Below are 22,777 nucleotides of genomic sequence, written 5' to 3' on the forward strand. Positions count from 1 at the left end.
ACTTAATGCTTTGTTTGGATTGATGTTTGAAATTTTTTTTGAAAAATAGTAGGGGTAATAAGTGGAGAGAGATAGAGAAAGAAATGTTAGGAGTAGGGGAAATCTAGGGGAAATTTTTTAAAAAATGTTTTTTGAATCCTGAAGAGTACAAGGCATTATAATCTCTCTCTCTCTCTCTCTCTCTGAGTTTCTTTTCGGGGAAATTATACTTTGCCCCCTTAAACTATCACCCGGCCACACTTTGCCCCCTCCAACTACTCAATCGAACACTTAACCCCCTTTAACTATTATTTCTCTGCCACCCTAACCCTTCCGTTTGTTGTCTGTTAGGGTTTTGGATGGAAAAAGTTTCCAGGCCATTTTTTTTGAAGCCCATGGACAAAATTACCCTCTCCCTCCCTTTCTAGCATACCCTATCATCTCAAAGTTGAAATTTCTAGACTTTACACAAAACCATCTCTCTCTCTCTCTCCAGACTTTACACAAACCCATCTCTCTCTATCTCTCTCTCTCCATTGATCAGTTCATTTTCTTCTTCCCTCAGTGGAATACAATTCCAATCCATACCAATTGAGTGAGTAAACATTGTCTAAGAATCCAATCAGAATAGCAAACCCATGTAATTCCCAATAGCAACTAACGAAAATTACAAAGAAAGAAAACGAAACCTGTGTAGAATTCAGTCTCACAATTCATAAGATTTGACTTTTTTTTTTTTTAAAAAAAAAAAAACCAAAAGATAATACTCCTATGGAAAAAGAGATACACAAAAGAAATACACATCCACAAAAAGAAACAGAGAGTACCCAAATTAATTTGCCGAGAACAATCGTTATACACCTGTACATAAGTTTCTCAAAAAATTTGCAACCTTGTGTGTCAAAAAATGCCAACATTTTGCATATCATATCATAATCTGTTACATAAGTGTTCTTAAAGGATCAAGACACACCAGAAATAAGTTGGCAGCGAACAAACTTAGATAGCCATAAAGTGGTCCATAAACTTAGATTGCCATGAAGTGGTCCATAAACTTAGATAGCCATAAACTGGTCCACAAACTTAGATAGCAATTAACTAGCCAAAGTACTTAATTAGAAGCAAAACCAACAGGTGCATATTCCAAAAGTAATACCAAACAAAAACTACCAGCTCCATGAACTTTTCGACTGACTTCTAAAAGGCTGCATATCCCTCAAGTGCCATTCCTGAGTTGTGTGCAGATGTGGGGACCTGAGAACCTTGTGTTGGTGCCATGTTTGATAAGCTTTGTGAGTGGCTAATTTGGACAATAGCACCACCTCTTGAGCTTCCCACTCCGGCTGAAAAATACACATCTCCATAAGTGGTGGACCTCCTTTGCATCTACATCAATTATAATATTACTCAAGTTAATATGCATTTTTTACAAACTAATGTTAAATAACAGTGGTAGTCATATACCATTGCAGAATCAACTTCAGTTGTAGGCCTCTAGGACTGTTTGGATCTGCCCCACTTTCACTCTCATTGCCTTCACTTTTTTCAATGTCACTATCCAGATTTACCACATCATTAACCATATTTAACTCTACATTCTCCACATAAATTGAAATAGTTTCTCTATCATTATGAATAGCAAACATGTCCCACACCTCAGCATCAGTCTTTAACTCTCTCAACCCACCATCCAAATCACAATCAGGGAGCTTATGATATATGTTACAATTTTCTGAACACCCCAAGTCCTTAATCATGCTTATCAGCTCAAAATACGACATTAGGTCTTTGTCTACATTTTTATGAACTCAACCTTGCCCATTGAATACTTTTTTGCTGGCACATTCTCAAAGTAACCCCCATGGTGAACCTCAAACACAAACATTGCATCAGACATCCTAAGAATCCAGTAAACAAATCAAAAAATAAACAACTTTACCATGTAATTTTCATTATTTAAGTAGCAAGTGGTAAGTAAATAATTAATTAAAACTCATAAGTCAAAGGATATCCGGTATACAAATTAAAAAAATAAAACTTTAGCATGCAATTTTTCAATATCTAAGCTTTAAAACTAAGAGAACAAAAGCAATTGGAACGCTTGCCACATTTTGTCCGATTTTTCCAATTGTGCCCCTCGATTGGGCAGCAGCCTGTTTTGCTGTTGAGGGCAATTTCGTCTTTTCCGTCATAGTGAGCTGACGTCGTTTACACGTGTAAATATATGGTTTCTGTTTTTTCTCTCTCAGGGTATAGATCCTTCCAGACGATGCGAAGGACTTGGGCCAGATCAAGCCACACCTCCGCTTTCCCTTTCCCATTCGATCGTCTGGTTTGGAGCAGATAGGAGAGAAAGAGAGAGAGAGAGAGAGAGAGGAGAGAGTATTGGACACGGACAGAAGAACGAAAGAAGAAGCCTGTGCGACCGACGGTGAGGCGTTATTTTTTTTGGGGGTTTCTTCGCCGTAGAGTTCGTGATTTGCTGATGTTCCTTTCATTCATCCAGTGGTGAAATCCGTGGTTGTTACTTGTTCCTTGAGGTTTGGTTCTTGTTTCTTGGATTTCTGTTTTGCATGTCAATTTATAGACTAGTGTTTCTGCAGTTGCGTGTTTTTCTGGTGTGTTTTTTTATGAGGTTGATTTTGGTGTGCAGTTGCGTGTTTAGGGTTTTTTCGTTGGTGATCGAGGGTTTTGATGTTGGTTTTATGAGGTCAATTAACCACGTTCATTTTTTTTTTTTTGGCTGCTTTAAAGGTTTGTGCGTATGAACTATTGGAGTTTGTGTGGCTGGAGTCTTTGCAAGTTAGATCAGGTCTTGTAGAGAGGAAAAAATCTATTAGTAGCCGTTGGAGGGGAAAAAAAATGTGAAAGGATCCCCTCCATGTTTTGCATCCACATAGGCCAAAAAAAATCTCCTTACCTGACGAAGTTCTGAAATGAAACCACAAAAAAACTGCCAAAGTGTCTCATTTCTTTGAAGTTTCCCCTAATGAGAAATCGATGATTGGTTTAGTAGTTAATTTCAGAGCCAGATGTTAAAGTATTGCAGCTATGCAACTAATAAGCTTTACCATAAATTTTTTTTTAATCAGTAGCTTTCGAGTAGATTGAGCTTCTCATTATGTATGCAAATTCTTGGAATACAAGATTGAGCTCAATCATAAAACCAACAAAAGGGTAAAATGAGGCACATTATCCAAGCCTTAATTAGTGTTCAGCAATATGGCGGCATAGGCAGAGGTTTAGTCTTTTTCCTGGAAAAAGACTGATTTTTACACATAAATAGTTCTGAACAGGAGATAATGACTTAAATGAATGGAACAATGCATGCTTGCCATGTTGATGCGAAATGGGACCAAGTATGTAACTCGGCCCAATCATGTCAGCATAGTTTCCAATGTCCACATTAGCATCAGAGATAATAGAAGAATCTGATAGAATTTTTTTGCGAAGACGAGAGGATGTGAGATGTAGATTAAAAGAAGAAGTTCTGCTGCATTCTACAATTTTATTTTTGTTTTGTTTTTCCATTTTGTCGTTAAACCTTTGCCTGTATTCTTTTTCCAACTTTACCTATTTCATTACCGGTTGTTTGTCAAGTAATATACTCTTTTCGATTGTAGGGTCTGCTTGTATAAAGACTAAAAACGTTGAAAGCCAAATTGATGGCTTGCCAATTTTGGCCAATTTTTCCGATTGAGTCCCTTAATTAGCTGGGCTTCCCTTATAATGCTGAGGGTGATTTCGTCTTTTGGATGTGTGAGTAGATTCTCGTGTCACGCTGACGTCAGCAGTAAGCACGCGTACATATTTTTTGTGTCTCTATCCACTTCTCAGAGAGTGGGATGGTTCCACACGAAACCAGCGGAGTGAGCTGGGGAAGCAATTGCTTCTGCAATGATTTTCTCACCTCCTTGGCCTTTTCGCCGCCTGGATCTTCCTCTAACTCTTTCGCCCGTCCGATCCCCCGTCATCCTTGACCGTGCCTTCTCCGGGATCAAAACCCTAGGCGATTGCCAGTGGAGGCGCTTTGGAGCCGATCTTACATGCTGCGATATGAGATTTGTGCGCTTTCTTCAAGTGAGTTCGCCCCTTTGCACGCCGATTGTGTTACTGTTTTCCCCTTCAATTCGAAAGGTTGGGTCTGATTTCTGAGCTTTTAAAATCCCGCTTTCTGCACTGTTGTTTGGTTTTGTAGGCTAGGCGATCTTTGTTCTGTTGCTGTGGTGGGCTTTCCTCTGAATTTTTAAGGCTTGTAAGGATGATATGGATTTCTGATTTTTGGGTCCTGTGCACCGCTATTTCTCATACACACTTCAAGAAGGAAAATACATGTTTCTAGAGCTCTGGTTTGGTGACCGATATTCACCGCTGCTCTCTGCGATCGGGATCTCTACCGGTTGAAATCTGCTCTCTCTTCGTCAGGTTCTCCCCATCTGTTATCTTATCTTAACTTCTCTGACAAATTCGTTCTTTGGTATGATTGATTTATATTTAGGCATATTTTGTGCTGGTTGTCGCAGTTGTACGTTGTAGATCGTTCGTTTTCAACCTCGACGAAGGCTATAGTTCTTCCTCCGATAAATATATTTAGGCATCTCTTGTACTGGTTGTTGTACGCTATATGGATCGTTGGTTTTCGACCTTGACGGAGACTATACTTCTCTCTTCGATATTAAAAAAAAAATTACACAGTTTCGTGGATTTAAAATGTATATACACACACACAGAGAGTTTCGTGGATTTATTATTGTGCTTTTTGATTTGTTTTGTTTGTGGCGCGTACTTAGTTTGTGAATTTGCCATACCAGATTTCCCTCAGGCATGCGTAGTGGAGTAAATGAGTTATGAAAATTTGGGAGTTGTTGTGGCTCTGGGCACGGTAATATAGTTTTGATTGTGTGTTATTTTGTGAAGAATTCTCAATAGTGTTTTTTTTCCCTTTAATGTAATTCCGGCATATTTCCATAATCATACGTTTGTTAGATGTCCCCCTGATGCATGCGTTAAACCCTGTCTTGTATTTTATTTACCACTTTTGCCAATTGCAGCCGCTTGACTTCCTGTGTTGTTTGATATGATTGTTTTAAGCATACCACTTGCTGCTTATAGATGTATTTGTGGTATTTTCCCTTCCAATATATACTTGCAATTGAGGGTGTATTTATTTGTTTTTGTCTGGTTTTTCTGGGCTTTCTTTATGCATGATATTGATCATTTCCTTACATATTTTCCCCCTTGTATATGCGCTAAGGTGTGCTATGTTACTAAAAATAAAGAAACTTGTACATGCTTTCCCCCAAATTTGTGGGTCAGTAATATAGCTCTCAACAACTGCTGATGTTGTACTTATCTTTGTATGTTGATTCTTTTATTCACAAGATCTATTACTAACGAGAAATGTAGAAGTGGATTTATGTGTATGCACTATTGTGGAATTAAAATAATTATGCTTTAGACCTTCCCTTTCATTAGTTTATCCCTATGAATGTAGCATTCTCTCCGTACAAAATTCACAAATCTGATAATAATATTTACTATTTTTGCTTGGATTTATTTGCAAATTCAATAGTCAACATACATTCAGACTAATAACTGCTATGAAGGCACATTAAATTTATTCTTGAGATTTCATATTATATCAATGACATCTCAACCCCGTCTTTTTGATCGGTTCCTACCAAATGGAGCACGAAGACATAAGAATAAAAGAAAAGATGCATTGCCGCTTGCGTTTGGAAATGGGCTTGAAGAGGGATGGGTAGATTGGGTGAAAACTATGCATTGTATTCGCTTTGTTTTTGAAGACATCCAAAAAAATGAGAAACAAACACAAGGAACAGGTTTTACAACACTTAGAATTAATCAACTACACTTTGGTCTACCCCTACCAACTAGCAATTTATTCGTCAAGGAAGTTATCTTCAACTCCTAAAGTTCTCTATTGTTGTTCTGTAATTGCAAGTTTTAAGAGCTTGCTGGTACCTTTTGTCAGTTGAGAGACAAGAAGCATGCTGGAGATATACCTGCAGTCTTGACAACCAATCTTCTGACACTGGTTTATGAGTTTAAGCTGGAAAACAAGGCTCTAAAAGAGCATTTGCTTCCTTCTTGGTCCTTTTCTTCCAGTCGGTAATCAATCTATTCCTTTCACTTCTTCGGCACTATCCCCTTCCATATTTAAACAATCTACCTCCTTGCTTAAAGAAACGCTCCTCCTCTCTATCCCTATACACAGGGACGTGGTGTTTTCGGATTTGAAAGTTTGTTATTGAATGAAATAGGTAGCTGAGTTTGTGAGTTAAGAGCACTGTGTTGAATGTTTAGCGCTTTATCCAAATTGAAACTAATTTGCCTGTCATAGTTTATAACCCCGTACCATTTACATGTTCCTTTCTGCCAAAGAGGGATAGTATCAATTATGTTGCCATTTGTGCTGTTTAGAAATACAAAATTGTTTGGAGCTATAAAAATGAAGTCTTGAGGCAGGCTACAATTTATGTATGTATCTGTTTCTTGTTCATCGTAGTTCTTATCATTGATACAATATATAGTCAGCGCTCTTCCCTCGTAAATTTTTAGACTCTTAAGCATTATGACCATGATATTTTTGTGTTTTTGGATCCTAAATTTTTGCTTTTCCTATTTGGTTTGGTTGCTTATTGCTTGGGTGTGCTTAAGAGTGCACTTTATGTTTATTCATATTATATTCTGAATATAAATCTTGACAAGGTACCGTAGTGCATTGTTTTCAAATAAGAACTCCCACTCTACTTGCTTTTCTGCACCTTGAAGTTCAATTTTACCGCTTCTTGCCTGTGCTTACACAAACTTCACTTTAATTGTGTTAGTTAATACTTATCATGATGGGTTGTGTACATATTTTTGAAATAGGAGGGATTGCCATCTATCTATGGAGTATGTCAGAGTACAAGTACCCGATGTATCTTTCTTTCTTTTTTCCCCCTATTTATATAAATACATTAAAGAATCATATGATAAGAAACTTACTTTTAAGTTGATCAACTGAAGTCAAGCAAAGTGAGGCCAATATTGATAATGACATTAGTAAAGGAGTATAGTTTAGATGATGCACAAGTCTGAGACAGCAACCTTTCAATAACTTCTAACCATGGAGCTGTTATGCTCTGCCTTTTAATAATTTTCACGTCACAGGATTCAGCTCTCTATTCAACTCAACTGCCCTATTGATGCTAACCAATATCACTTTATCAAACTCCTTAATAATGCCACCATGATTGCTTTATGAGTGGCCAAGTTTTTTCTTTTGATATATGTGAGCAATTTCAGAACCAGGATTCCAACCTCTACTGAAAATTCCCTTCAGTTGCCTCCTATATCATTCTTGGTTTCTTCCAATTCCATTCTTTTTTCCCTTCTTATTTGCCGTAGTTAATGAACTAACTTTCAGCTGTTTTAATTAACTATCCATTTGATGGTGTAATCATGTTTTGGCACAAATCATTCCCTTTTACTGGTGAATGTGTATTTGTAGCACACTGACTGACCGTTGATTACGCTTTCAACTTTTATGGAACTGTCAGATTTTTTTAAGTATGCTGGTATTTTTTAAAGCTTAAACACCCAGACTACTATTACAACAATCAAAATTGGAATGACCCCTTTTGACCTCTGGTATGTGATAAAACTGGACACTTACCTTAAACCTATTAGGTTTTATCATGTCTTTTTCCTTTTCCCCAGCAGGATATTTTGTTTGTGTGTGCGTGTTTGTGTAAACTTGTTGCCAGGCACATTGTCTACATATTTATGTTTATTAACATGGAAGAATTTTCCACATTGTGTGAAGAAGTTAGCAATCTGTAAGAGTAAATTTGGTTGACTTCGAGATAATTTGCTATGTGAACATTTGAGAACTCTGTTGTTCTTACTGTTCTGCTCTTGAATAGAAGGTATGTTTTTTCCTTGCCTGCTCTATGGTGCTGACATAATCCTCACTTTTATGTAATTGCTCATGTATGTGTTCTTCCAGTGTATCAAAACAATTCATGGACACTCAGCGATTGGATACACACGTGTTCATGTCTCACAAGTTCAGGTTGAGAGCAGAGCACCTGAGTCTTCACAAAGCAATTTGTGTTCTGTTAGGCTGGAAAAGTGGGGTCGCCCCTGATGTTAGCACATGGGTTCCGGAGCATATTCCTTGTAAAGAAGCCATGACTCAAAAAGAGGATGTCATTCTTAGAGGTGAGTGTCTTATTTCTATGGTGAATAGATCAAATGTGATGCTTCAAAACTGAATTCAATTTTGAACCTATACGGTTATGGGTGTCGCTTTCTTCACGAGATTTGAACCAATGTATGTTATATGGTCATAGCGGTAAGGTTCTTGGGTACGTTTTCTGGGTTGCAAGATGCAGAGAGGCTTCACAAATATTTTGTCGACAACAAGCGTGGAATAGATTTTGGGTGAGGGGGCCCCAGTTCCAGCAAGGGCAAAAGCAGCAGCAGTAATGAGGTAGCTGGGAAAAAGAATGTGGAGCTCGTGCTTTACAGATACATGGGGATTTCTGAGGACTTTGGATAAAATCGATATAGATACAAAGAGAAAGTGTTAGATAAAGAGCAAGAAGGAGATCCATGATCTTTGAAATGCTCCTGTTAAACCCGAATGAGTGTGGGGCATATTACTACGACAGAGAAATTCGTCTTACCAATAAACAGTTTTTGATTTACAGTTTATGTTTAGACATGAGTATTATCCCTTATATCCTACCTGGATTGATTTTGATGGTTCGGATAGGAAGAGGTTGTTTAAACTTTCGGTCTACCCATGATATGTGGCATTCACAAAAGATTTTGCTTATAAGTGATATAAACAAATGTTGTGTTGTGTTTGAGATTTTGTGTGTTGCGGTACAAAACTTCAAGTTTCATTTCAAGGATGTGAGGGAATTGGAAGGTTTTAGAAATTGCGTTTAGTCTTAGTTTTCTTTCTTTTTTGGTGTTTCTTTTCTACTCCAAATTTGTACTTACCAACAATTGACGTGAAAAAAAAATTGCTGTTGAACAAAAAAAAACAATTGGCGTGATTTTGGCTAGCTTTCGGCAAATGTTTAGATTTTGGTTTTGGTTCAGCACATAATTTGATCTGGATTATTTTGTTATTGGTAGCTTCTTGCCTAAAACGAACATTCCTACTGCCTACCCCTATTCATTGAAATAGGCGTATTTTCCGGTTCAAAACCTGGTTATTCACTAAAATAAGTAGCTAAGTTTGCAAGTTAAGAGCACTATGTCAAAAAAGAAGACTAATGTTTACCTCTCAATGTACACACCTTAAACTTCCTCAAGCATACAGTACATCACATGCACAAAATTTACAGGCATGAGACTTCGCGTGCACGCGCAGTTCACCTAGTACAAGTACCAAGCAAACAATAAATTAAAACATATAAGTCAAGGATACAAAACAAAATACTACTTTACTATTCTCAACCACTTTTTTGGCCGACATATGCACGGTAGTGTGTCTATATATATATATATATATATATATATATATATATATATATATATATATATATATAAGTATGCATTTGGGACCACATTCACAAACAAACAACGCAAAGTGTCAAAAGCCCCACCTCACCCACAGACCATTGATTACTCCACCTTCCACCAACAAAGCATTCAATAGTCAAACAATACTAACAACTCACTTTACAGCTTTCAACAGTTCAAAGGAATTACAGAGGAAAAAAAAAAAGTTCAAAGGAATCATACCTCCAAGATCAGATGCCCTTGACCACCGTAAATGATGATCGGATTCTACTGTGAAAAAGGTACTGGGATTTTTTCCATAGGCTATCAGCTTAAAATACGACATTAGGTCTTTGTCTACATTTCTTATGAACTCAACCTTGCCCATTGAATACTTTTTTGCTGGCACATTCTCAAAGTAACCCCCATGGGGAACCTCAAACACAAACATTGCATCAGACATCCTAAGAATCCAGTAAACAAATCAAAAAATAAACTTTACCATGTAATTTTCATTATTTAAGTAGCAAGTGGTAAGTAAACAATTAATTAAAACTCATAAGTCAAGGGATATCTGGTATACAAATTAAAAAAATAAAACTTTAGCATGCAATTTTTCAATATACAAGTACCAAGTAAACAATAAATTAAAACATATAAGTCAAGGATACAAAACAAAACACTACTTTACTATTCTCAACCACTTTTTTGGCCGACATATGCACAGTAGTGTGTCTATATATATATACACACAAATTATCAAGTGAGGGATCCCTCATTTTGTTAAAATGAGGGACTTTCATTTTCCGATCAAATTTTGAAAATCCGAACCGTTCAATGTGTGCAGAACGTGATTTTAAGGGTCCCCGCGAGAAATCAGCGAAAAAAATGACCGGGAAGGGCTTCATCCGAGCAGTTTTTTTTGAACCGTTCAATGAAAACTGCTCGGATGAAGCCCTTCCCGGTCATTTTTTTTGCTGATTTCTCACGGGGACCCTTAAAATCACGTTCTGATCACTTTGAGCGGCTCGGATCATCGAAATTCAATCGGGAAGGGGAGTCGGGATCCCTCACCGGAACCCGACTGTGTGTGTATATATATATATATATATATATATATATATATAAGTATGCATTTGGGACCACATTCACAAACAAACAACGCAAAGTGTCAAAAGCCCCACCTCACCCACAGACCATTGATTACTCCACCTTCCACCAACAAAGCATTCAATAGTCAAACAATACTAACAACTCACTTTACAGCTTTCAACAGTTCAAAGGAATTGCAGAGAAAAAAAAAAAGTTCAAAGGAATCATACCTCCTTGACCACCGTAAATGATGATCGGATTCTACTGTGAAAAAGGTACTGGGATTTTTTCCATACGCAGTCGAAATTAGGGTTACAGCTCAATGAATGGTGTGTGTGTGTGTGTGTGTGTATATATGCGGGTAAAAAAATGGAGGGAAAACTTCCGCTAATTTTAGGGGAAAGGTTTTAGGGTTGGAAAAATCGTATTGTGTGGTTGGGGAAATCGTGTAGAAGTATCGTGTATGTAGATACCTGTATTCTGTAAGGGTATTTACGTAACTTTGCTCAAAACGTTAACAGAGTTAAAGGGGTGGCAGCGAAATAATAGTTAAAGAGGGCTAAGTGTTCGATTGAGTAGTTGGAGGGGGCAAAGTGTGGCCGGGTGATAGTTTAAGGGGGCAAAGTATAATTTCCCCTTTCTTTTCTTAATTGCGTGTTTCTGGTTTTAGTTTTGGTGAATTTCCCATTTGGGTATTGGTCATTTAGTTGGAATTTCAATTTCCAAGCAATTAATTTCTCCATTTTTCTTAGGGTATTCATTTTGTACGCGTATAGGTTTTTCCCTTCCGTACATTTATTTTTGAACTGGTTTTTCCCCTTACGTTGAAAGTGTAGTTTTTGGTTGCAGCAGATGAAATTCCAGCACGTGTTAGATTTTTGGGTCTTGTAATTATGGGTTCACCAATGGCTCAAAATCTCATAAAAGCTGGGTATGATTCGTATGAAGTTCAATTTCTTTACTTCGTTTGAGCTAATATACTGTGTCACTGACTTCAATATTATGTGCGAAGTTCAAATTTCCTTTCTTTTGCTAAGAGCATGTACATCAGAGGATGTAAAATACATTTTTAGCTATTTTGGAGAAGAAAAGTACAAAAAATCAGCCTGCAGCAGATGAGATAAAAGGGGAGACAAAATACATTTATGGACAGTTCTTCGCCACTTTTATCTATGGACTGTTCATACACCTTTCTTTTTTTATTGTTTCTTTCTCTCTCTCCTGCCTCCATTCTCCTCTCTTTTTTTATCCAGTAAAACCTATTATCGTCGAAACCCTTTAACTCGTCGACTGAACTCGTCGAATCCGGCCACTTCCATTACTCATCAGCTTGTCGGAGAAGCCTTTGACGGAGAAGATGTAGTGAGAATCGATTTTCATGGTGAAAAACAGTGGGCTGAAATTCAATTTTATCTGGGCTTTTGATTTTTAAAGCAACGATCGATTTCGATTTGGGTTTGAAGCGGCGATCAACCCGTGATCTCCTTCGACGGCGATTGACAAGTTCCAATCGGCGACAGTCATCTAGATCGAAGATTGGGTTTTGGGGGCTGAAGACCGAATACATTGTGTATATATATATATCTGTGTGTGTGTGTGTGTGTGTGTATATGTAAACTTATTATTTAGGTAATATTTGAAAAAAGAGAAAATAATATTTTAATAGATATTAGGTAAAATAGATAGTTGTGATGGAGTTGTGAAAGAAAAAGTTGATAGCTAAAGAATAATTGAGAACTATTCACAAGATAGTTTACCTATCTACCGGTAAACTTGCTCTTAAAACTTAGAATTACCTGTCGGCATTTTAGCTTTATCATGATTGAACTGATAATTGAAAGGTACTGTACAAGTAGCTATACTATGAATATGATTAGGAATGATATGTACTTTTTGCAAAGCCCTTTTGTTATTTCCGGAGGTATTGAAAGACATGCCCACCTGAGTACTCTATAAATGATGGAAGATTTTTGGGCAACTACCTTTCCTCGTGTCGAAATTGATATGTATACAAGAGGTTTAATGGTGATTGGCATTGTAGGTGCGATGTTACTGGTTGGAATAATTACCACTGATACGGGTACGAACACTAATACTGACACGGACACGCACGACAATCTAAATAAATTGGAACACGGACATGGCAAGAAATACATGTATAGAAGTCATATGAGCATTCCATGAAGAAACAACCAAAACTGACTGCCCTCTGGGCATTTTTGGAATAAAAAAAAAAAAAAAATTTGACTAGTATCTTTGTACAAGTCAAACGAGGGTTCTATTCGGCCAAAATTTATTTGTTCTTGTTATTTCCCTTCTATTTTCTGAATGCTGTAACCCCAAAATAAGGAGTCCATCCATGGTACACAATTATTAATATTTTTTGTGTATGGTACCAAAAAAGTCACTTTAATGGTAACTATTTCATATTGAAGGGTAAATATTTTATATTGAGTGATAAGTATCTCATATTGAGTGGTAAGTATTCCATACTCAATACGGAATATACGGAATACTTACCACTCCATATGAAATAATTACCACTCAGTGTGGAAGTATTTCATATGAAGTGATAAATATTCCACATTGAGTGGTAAATATTATACATTCCGAATGCATACTATTCAATTTGGAATATTTACCAATTCTTATAAAATATTTATCACTCAATGTAAAATACCGATAAAGTGACTTTTTAGATAACATGCACCAAAAAGTGATTTGTATACCATAGACAAATTCCAAAATAAGCTTTCAATACTGAATTGGCCACCATCATGTTCCCGTTCATATTCAACTTGACCCCGTAGTTGGGCGAGGACATTTGAGCAGAATGAGTAGGACAAGGTAGGTGAACTGTTTTGTTCTTATCGACTCTACTTTTGTTGTTTTCCAATTATATTTCGTAAATTTGCACTGCCATCCCTTTTGCTCCTCTGCTGCCGTAAAATGGTTACGTTTCTGAATTAGGTGGGGCCTTAAAATAGTAACATTTTTTACTGCACTCTCTATGTATCTAATTATTTCCGTGTTCAAAGGTATGTAGATGTTTCCACAGTTAATGATGCCACCTCTTGATTGATAAGTGTTAGATTTTTTGGAGGGTTCTAACTTAAAATCAATTGATAATAGATGGAGCAGCCTCTAGATTTTATTAAGTAAGTTTGGGTGGCTTAGATGAGCAATGTGGGATAAGTCTAACACTCTTCTTCAAGTGCAGCCCGGATACACGTGGAGGTACGAATTAAGAAAACCAGGAGATTTGACTCGGGCGACCTCTCACATGCAGCCCGGATGCACGTGGAGGTATGAATTGATGAGTTGACTTGGGCGACGGAGACTTGACCACATAATGTGAAGCCACCCAAGACCTAGCTCTGATACCATGTCAAATTTCTTAGAAGATTCCAACCTAAAACCAATTGACAATAGGTGGAGTAGCCTCTAAATTTTATTAACCAAATTTGGGTGGCTTAGATGAGTGATGTGAGATAAGTCTTGCGCATATTGAATCATCCAGGCACTTTTTGTGCAGGTGACTTCTAGCTACGCACATTAAGCTTCTGTAGTGCCAACGTTGTCGTGTATTTGGCTTTTCCTGTAGGCACCAGTTTCAGGCTCTAAAAGGCCGCCAGAAGATGGACAACTGATATTTCTTGCCACAAGTATAATACCTTTGTTGACGTTTTTTAAGTTATCCTGATTTTTTGATTTTAAATAGTTCACTCTCTTGCATTAATTCAGAAACTAAACAGATCTTTTTTTTTTTGGAAAATTTCAGTAGGCACCTGACCTTTCACACAAATCACACATAAATATCCGACCTTTCTTGAATTTCATATAAACGCCTGAGTTTTTTAAAAACTCATCAATTCAACACCTGACCTTTCTTAAATTTCATATAAACACCTGAGTTTTCTAAAACCTCATCAATTCAACACCTGCCGTCACTCCTTCGTCTAAAACAAAACGGAAAAAAAGTTAAGTATTCCAATTTTTTATTTGTTTGAACCAGTGCTAAAATCTTATTTTTCTAATCATTTTATCCTAAAGAATCATAATTAATTTTTGACTCTAAAGCTCTCGTTAGTCAACCTTAAGAAAATCGTAGAATCAAATATCTCTTAAGGCTAACTAACGAGAGCCTTAGAGTCAAAAATTAATTATTACCCTTTAGAATAAAATGATCAGAGAAATAAGATCTTCACATCGGTTCAAACGAATTTAAAATTGGAATAATTAATTTTTCAACCATGTATAGATTATTTATATATTAAAAAATAAGGTTAAAAAATTAAGTGCTCTAATTTTTAATCCGTTTAAACCGGTATGAAGATTTTATTTCTCTAATCATTTTATCCTAAAGAATCATAATTAATTTTTGATTCTAAGACTCTCGTTAATTAGCCCTAAGAGATATTTGATTCTACGACTTTCTTAGGACTGACTAACGAGAACTTTAGAGTCAAAAATTAATTCTGATTCTTTAGGATAAAATGATTAGAAAAATAAAATCTTCGCACAAGTTCAAACAAATAAAAAATTGAAGCACGTAACTTTTTTTCCGTTTGGTTTTAGACGAAGGGGTGACGTCAGGTGTTGAATTGATGAGTTTTTAGAAAGCTCAAGTGTTTATATGAAATTTAATAAAGGTCAGGTGTTGAATTAATGAATTTTTAGAAAGCTCAGGTGTTTCTATGAAATTTAAAAAAGGTCAGGTGTTTATGTGTGATTTGTGTGAAAAGTCGTGTGCCTAAGTGAAAATTTTCCCTTTTTTTTTCCAAACGTTTGAAGTATGCATATCTTGTATTCTAGGAGTTATATTTGTTATTTACACTCTTATAAAGCTTAAAAATTCAGATAGAAGTAGCCCTGCATAAACTGATACTGCAGCTACTTTTCCCCAGGCGATTGATCTCCATTTGAGTCGGTGGCTCCACTCTAAGATATCATACGGAACAAGGGCGGAGAGAAGTTGATACTAGTGGGGTCACTTGACCCAATTCACTTTGATTTTTTTGCTCGACAAATGTTAGTAGTGTTAATTGTAATTAGTGAAGTTTGAATCCTAGTCAAATGCATAGAAATAGATGATGCCTACCACTCCACTTGCATTCACTTTGATTTACTTGTTAAGCCTATTAGGATTCATGTTATAGAGATCTAACTGGGCTTTTTTGTCGCTTCAACAAAATATAATTTTACTGACACTAGTTTTGGCAACTTTTCTAAAATGCCACCATAGCGCAGTTTTTACGGTCGATTTACAGGAACGTCTTTCTCTTGCTGTTGTAGTGCATTATGTGCATCTCATTTCTTTTTTCTTCTTCCAATGCTTTATTGGAAGTTTTTCTTCTCTTTTCTCCTATCACATGTTTCAATATCATGATGGTAGGTTTTTCTTTTCCTTGATGTACCATAAATGTACCCTATCAAGTTTCTAATAAAATTTATTTTTGCCTATCAAAAAAAAAAGGATTTGGGTAGTCTACTGTCGATATTTTTTCTGCCGTTTTTTGGATAAATGCCCTTAATGGTTTATGCCGATACTCGTAATACTCCGTAGTTCACAAGAGTTGACCACAGAAAGCAACATCATATTTGTAATAAAGTGGGGTTTTTTTTTTTGTACCAATCAGCCAATGAGTTATTGAATTCGCAACTTGCATAATTCTCCCTATTTCTGAATAAAGTTGGGTTGCAACTCGCAAGTGGTACCAACAAGACAAATGAGTTGTTGAAGCTTAGGTAGCTATTCAATCTGGACGCCGAGTCCCTGCAGTGCCCAAGAAGAGTTGGAAACTGCAGCCCCCAAAACGATGGCAGTGCCCAAGAAGAATTGGAAACTGCAGCCCTCAAAACGATGTCGTTTTGGGGGCAAGTTACACACGGCCAAGGCAGGAGGATGAAAAGTGGAAAACGTGAGGGGGAGAAAAATTATTTAGTGCTTTTACCTTCCCAAATTCGTATAAGCCCGCATCTTCTTTTATCCTTAAATTTCTCTCTCTCTCTCTCTCTCTCTCTCTCTCTCTCTCTCTCTTCTAAACACATGCATTTCCCTGAAACCCAATCACCAAACCCACAAAAATCCCTATTTTTTTATTCCCCTCTGTTCCTCTTTTAATTTCTCAACTCTCAAGTTTCAAGAATGACAGCTAAAAAACAGAGTGGAAGACCCATCTCTCAATCTGTCTCTCTCTGCAAATCATGTGCAGCATCAACAAAATAACCTTACAACACATCTAACCATATAATTACAAATTCTTCCCACAATCAATCTAGACAACTGTTTGACTATTTAAATGTGGACGACCAAGTTTTTTTTTTGGGACAAATTTGTTATTTATTCCAATGTTCTAACTTGATGTAGCCAAAAATAGACAGAAATCGTCTTCAAGGTCTTAAAAATGGACACAATCAGTGAATTATTTTCTGGAGGGGAGAGCTTTGAGAGAATAATGGAGAAAGAAAGAAAGAAAGAAAGAGGGGTATGGGAGAGAGATTGATTGTTGGGAACATACAAGAAGATGCGGGCTTATAAGAATTGGAAAAGGCAAAAGCACTGAATAATTTTCCTCCCCCTCACGTTTTCCACTTTTCATCCTCCTGCCTTGGCCTTGTGTAACTTGCTCCCAAAACGATGTCGTTTTGGGGCTGCAGTTTCCAAATTAGCATCGTTTTGGGGCTGCAGTTTCCAACTCTTTGGGGCTCACAGTCACGGATGTAGGAATGTCAACATTATCAAAGCTTTTTTTGTTTTTGTTTCTATCTTTCCATATGTGCCACAGAGTGACCACAAACACCACTCTCCAGGGGAGATCACCATCTAAGCGATAGGAACGAGTGGATTTCCCACAAACACCACTCTCCAGGGGAGATCACCATCTAAGCGATAGGGACGAGTGGATTTCGCACTAACAGTGACCCAAACATGGAGAGGTCTTTCAAGCAAGTTTCTAGTCCATCCTGCTCCACCTATGTTGGACCACAGATCTTCGATTTTAAGGCACTCACGGAAGAGATGGTTCATGTGATGTCGCATTTGCCATGTTTACTGATCCTGAAAGTGCATATGTTTTCTTTAATTTTATTTGCTTGTGTGCTATGTCAGGTTTGCTAGTTATAAATCGATTTTCGTCATTTCTCAGTTGGACGTTGCTTGTGGAGAGCAAGGAGCCACTGTCTAGATCTGCATAATTCCTCACTGCATAATTCCTTATATTTATAAGCAATGAATTATAGTAGATGAAAAGAGACGTGTAGGCTAATTCTGCTAATACCCATATTTATAAATTAGTGGGGTTGCAACTTGGATCTGCTACCAATCTGGATATATATTGTAATTACCTTACAAAATTGAATTAAACTAGTAAAAAACAAGGGAGGAATGGGTAGATGAAAGACTTAAAACACCACACCCCACTTGCCCAAACAAGCAATTTAATAACCTGCTGAAATCTTGATATCCCAAAAATGTACTAATCAAAACACTGTTAGTTAATCCATTCAAAAAAAAAACATTTATAGTTCAAAAATTCAACATCAAAACTCAAGAAATTCAAATAGCCTCACCAATCAAATGTCGAAAATGTCAACTGACGTTGTCACATTTCCTTCTCGATAATTCTTATAGCTTTTACCCATATTAAAATATCAAGTGTTGGCTTGTACATCTACATTGGATCTAGAACTCCCCTGTTTTGCACATATAATGCAAAGCAAATATGAAATATCAAAGTATCTACATTCCACAACAATATTTTGCCTAACCGATGACAAAATTAACAAACAGATCTAAAAGCCAGTAAATAGTGGATCATAACCACTTAACAACCACAGATCATTCGAAGTCAAAGAAAATATTGAATACACTGTGTGTACAATCGGCCCAAAGATTAGAGTTCTTTTCTAATAAGATTGGCGATAGTGCCCCCAAGTCATAACCCAAAATAGATAAGCAAAGGTATTTTATAATTTATTCTATGTTTGTTGTTTTCTCTTTCGAATAAAAGAGAGAAAAAAATCATATTCACATTGTGAAAGGAGTCCCCTTCTGTATAGAATACGAAAGGTGCTACTGGTACAAAATTTATATTGTACAGTGTGTACAAATCCCTTTTCTGTCCCGTTTTGAGTCTCAAAAAAATAATCGGAACCGCTCATTTTGCTTAAAATACATTATTTACAACTCCTATGAAAAATAAGCTCAATCCGATATCGGTTAAGGCACCTAAAGAATGTTCAACTTTGTCCCAGAATTCAAGCCTGAATTCTAGAACAAAGTTTGGATGTTTCGTAAATATTTTTACTGATACTAGATCGAGCTTCGTTTTTGCAAGGACCATAAGCAAAGTATTTTAAACAAAATGAGTGGTTCTGATCATTTTTTTTAGACCCAAAATGGGACCAAAAAGAGATTTGTACCCATTGGTACATATATAATATCTATACCATTAGACTTTTTGTTACCCCAAACAGGTTAAAGAAAAAGGTAATACCTGTTGAGGAAGCAACATCCCAGCTGAGAAGGCAATGTTGTAGAAGACAACATATGGCAGCTCTTATGCCAATTAGTTATTTTGAGCTCTAATCGAGTTTGAGTAATTTTATTTGTTTGGAAATCCAATTTTAGGATGATCGGGTTTGCCCAAAAATCCAATTTTAGAGTGAGTATTCAGTCGTCGTTTGAAAGTAACGAGTTCCAAGATGCCTAATATATTGACTACCTTGTATAGGCAATATTGACTATCTTCTGACATATGGAAGCAAATTTTAGGATGGTGTTTTGCCTTTATCTCAAGAAGTCGTCGTTTGTAAATGGTGTTTCTATAAAACTCCAACGAGGCACTTCTTGACTAAATCAGACCAAGCTATACCAAGGTTGGATGGGATTGTGCTATCGACACGCCTCCCAAGCAGATTTCACTTAGAAACCAAGCTATACCAAGGTTGGATGGGATTGTGCTATCGACACGCCTCCCAAGTAGATTTCACTTAGAATGAGCCATCAACAGTTAGGGTCCACACAACCTTATCACAATCAGAGGTGGAAGGCAAAAAAATTTCAGGAGTATTCCGTATAATGCTCAAAACTGCTCTGTTCAACTAGTAGCGTAATATCTAAGAAGCACGGACATGCCAGGACACACACACGTCATTTCTTCAAAAGCTAAGTCAATACTAATCAAATTAAATTATGTTAGTTTTGCTTTGTAACCTTGATGGCCAGTCCATCTCTATTATAAAACACAAGGATGTGGGCCCCATACAAACACAAGTTGTTAAAAGGGCTGAGATTCGTTTGATCCAATGGCTGATGTGTGCACCCCAACTCTCTTAAGAAAGCACCCAAAAATTACAAATATATTACAAAAACGCCCCACTATCAAGATTCAAAGGAAATTCCAATTCCAATCGGGATGGGTAGTGCCGTAGGCACATGCAAGTACTAGTCTATTCACAATTTGGATGTGTATCCTCAGTGCAACAGCTATTTAACTGTTATTGACAAGGCATCCGAAGTCCACAAGAAGACCTTCTAGACGAGACTTTGTCTAATTTAAAAAGACAAATGGAAAAAAGACGAGACTTGCTCTGTTTGATAAAACTGAAAACTGAAAACTAAAAATTGAAAATTAAGTGCTGAAATCTGAATACTGATTTTGTTAAGCTGGGAAGCTGTTTGATATATATTGAATTTTAAGCACTGAATTAAACAAGTTGTTTGATCTGTAGAAGGATCTGAAGTCTTAAATTCACTAATTTTCCAACTTTGCCCTTCAAACCAATACTCCTATTGTGCTTTTCATTATGTATTTGAAGAACGAATATTACTCCCGATAGTATTCAAATCAAGAAATATATTCATTGTCACAATTTGTCTCTTTTTTTCTTCTTTTTTGAAACCAACCAGTAAGGCAGAAACCATCGCCACAACTATCACCAAATGAATAGAATGTTTCAAGACAAATATACATAAGGAATTAGAAACACACACCACCAAATGAATTAATTAAGGTTAGATTCTTGAGGTTAGATTGCAAGAAAAGAATTTTTTGTGAATTTCCTAATTTCGGCGTGAATGGTATGCTTTTTTTACTGGATCGAGGAGAAAATTAGTTGAGATGCGTAGCCATTAAATTAGGAAAAAAAGAAAAGAGAAAGAAAACACATACCACACGAGTTATGACCCTTTAGTTCTAAATTTTGGGAAAATAATATGCTAGCAAACAATTACCGTACATTTTTTTTTATCCGAAACAATTACCTAAAGCCAGTTGTTTATACAGCAGAGCATGAATTGTGGGTAGGTAATCAAATGGGTTTGAACATCGAAATCCCCAAATCCATAAAGTTGCATGAATCCAATAAATCCAATCTCGAAATTCCAGCAGCACTACTCCATGTTTCTCAATTACAATTCAGAGAGAGAGAGAGAGATGGGTCTTATTAGTTGGGAAAGTTTGACAGTTTTGATCAACCTGGGAATGGGACAGAGGCGAGGGTATGGAAGAGACAAGAGGGCAAAGAAGAAGCAAGAAAAAAAAAAAGGGAACCGTGTTGCACTGAGCGTGTTCAGTGATAAGTAATAAGTAGGGGGGGAGCTACTTAATTTTTTACTCTTTGCTTTGGCCGTGCTCTGAACATATTCAGCACACACTATTTTGGTTATCAAACCAACTTATTTGATTTTTACTTAATCTATTCAGTTTTAAGTGCTGAATTAGGTTATCAAACAACCCAGCCCAGATGAAGTATTTGACCATTACTTTTTCCAAAAAAAAGAATAAGTATTTGGCCATTTGTTCCAGTCAAAATTGGTGTGTATAAACTCACTATAACAGGATAAGGCCTTCCAACTGGAGGACTATTCTTTGATAGCCAGCGCAAGTTGCAACCCCACTGAAGATATTTAATAAGGCCAAAAGTACTTCTTTCATTTACCCATTCATCCCCATTCTGAGAGAGAGAGAGAGAGAGAAGAGAGATGGGTGACACTGCTGTTGATTTTTTCTTGGAGACCTTGAAGAATCTTATAACAAGCTCCAACCTCGATGTTATCATAGACAAGAAACATCAACTTCAATCTCTTGAAGAGGAGATAAAGTACCTGAGAGGGTTCCTCAAGATTACGGAGAAGAAACGCAACGAGCATTCAGAAGTGATGAATTTGGTGATGCGGATTAGAGACGTGGTATCCGAGGCAGAGAACATCGTAGAACTATTTGTAGTTCCTGTTTTCAAGGCTAATCATGCCCCTGATTTTCTTCCTGAACTTCAGAATCATCTTTCCCGTTGGGACAAGTTTTTCAAGTTTTTAGAATGGTCAAGTCTTCGTAAAATGTTCTATTGCAACTATTTTCAGGATCATCTTTTCCTTGACCTTGGAAGTGTCAAAAAAGAGATCAAGGCTCTTACGGCCGAGGTGAAGAAGATTTATGATGAGAATATGTATGACATCAATGGAGTAGCAATCAAAAAACTCAAGCACTCTTCCACCAGACATGGAGGTATTGGTACATATTTTCAAGTACTTTTCTATGCTTTTTCAGGCTTTAAGCTTTGTCGGGCATGAGAATAGAATCATATCATTACCATTACCTTAAAATAAGCAAAGCAAAATTCTTTAGTGGCAAGCTCTGAAAATTTTGGACTGTCCTCTCTATTCTTGTTAGCATTTTGTCAAGTGTCCTTCATAAAGTTAAGAAATCACTCTTCATCTTTCTGATCGCCTTGTTCATTGTGTGTATTTATATGTTTCAAACATGCAGACATCTTTGTTACACACCCTATATTTCGGTGTTTTACCCAAACAAATTGTGCACTTTTGGGGTTCACGTTGATGCTGGCCCATTAACTACTACAAAACATAAGAAAGACTCCACAATTTTTAGCCATGATCTTTGTATTCTTATCTTGGTTTTCAAACCGTGGTCTATGGAGACGTAATTAAAAGTCTCATATTTGCAATCATGGTTTTTACCTGTGATTAAAGTAGGAAAATGATATCACTCCAAAAATTGATGCAGGCACTCCAAAAAACAAAAAAAAAATGACTTTGGAATTACACTGATTTTGGAGTGCCTGCATCAATTTTTGGAGTGCCAATATCATTTCCCTTAAAGTAATAATAAAAGCTCATCTATGCTTGTCCAAAGAAAGATGCATTTTTCTCTTTTGC

At 36.7% G+C, this 22,777-nt stretch overlaps 1 protein-coding gene and 2 long non-coding RNA genes across 4 annotated transcripts in view; 2 read left to right on the forward strand and 1 right to left on the reverse strand.

Annotated features, from left to right (window-relative positions):
- LOC131310745 (putative late blight resistance protein homolog R1B-17) overlaps positions 1 to 22,777 on the forward strand; it is a 71,656-nt gene that overhangs the window by 41,918 nt on the left and 6,961 nt on the right. Inside the window, exon 1 of one of the 2 annotated variants that reach the window (XM_058337927.1) lies at positions 21,500 to 22,106. The exons of the other annotated variant lie outside the window; for it this stretch is intronic. Within the exon in view, the coding sequence (XP_058193910.1) occupies positions 21,584 to 22,106 (523 nt within the window). The 5' untranslated portion in view covers positions 21,500 to 21,583. Of the gene's footprint in view, positions 1 to 21,499; positions 22,107 to 22,777 lie in introns of those variants that run through there. 2 annotated transcript variants of the gene reach the window in all.
- LOC131310765 (uncharacterized) lies at positions 880 to 1,477 on the reverse strand. The gene is made up of 2 exons (XR_009195299.1): positions 1,444 to 1,477; positions 880 to 1,365 (listed from the first exon to the last, which is right to left on the reverse strand). It is a non-coding gene; the product is annotated as an uncharacterized LOC131310765 (long non-coding RNA).
- LOC131310764 (uncharacterized) lies at positions 2,234 to 8,861 on the forward strand. Its single transcript, XR_009195298.1, has 6 exons — positions 2,234 to 2,519; positions 3,603 to 4,059; positions 4,178 to 4,404; positions 5,975 to 6,111; positions 7,994 to 8,208; positions 8,340 to 8,861. It is a non-coding gene; the product is annotated as an uncharacterized LOC131310764 (long non-coding RNA).

Source organism: Rhododendron vialii, chromosome 12a (genome assembly GCF_030253575.1).
Source record: "Rhododendron vialii isolate Sample 1 chromosome 12a, ASM3025357v1".
NCBI classification, from domain to species: Eukaryota; Viridiplantae; Streptophyta; class Magnoliopsida; order Ericales; family Ericaceae; genus Rhododendron; species Rhododendron vialii.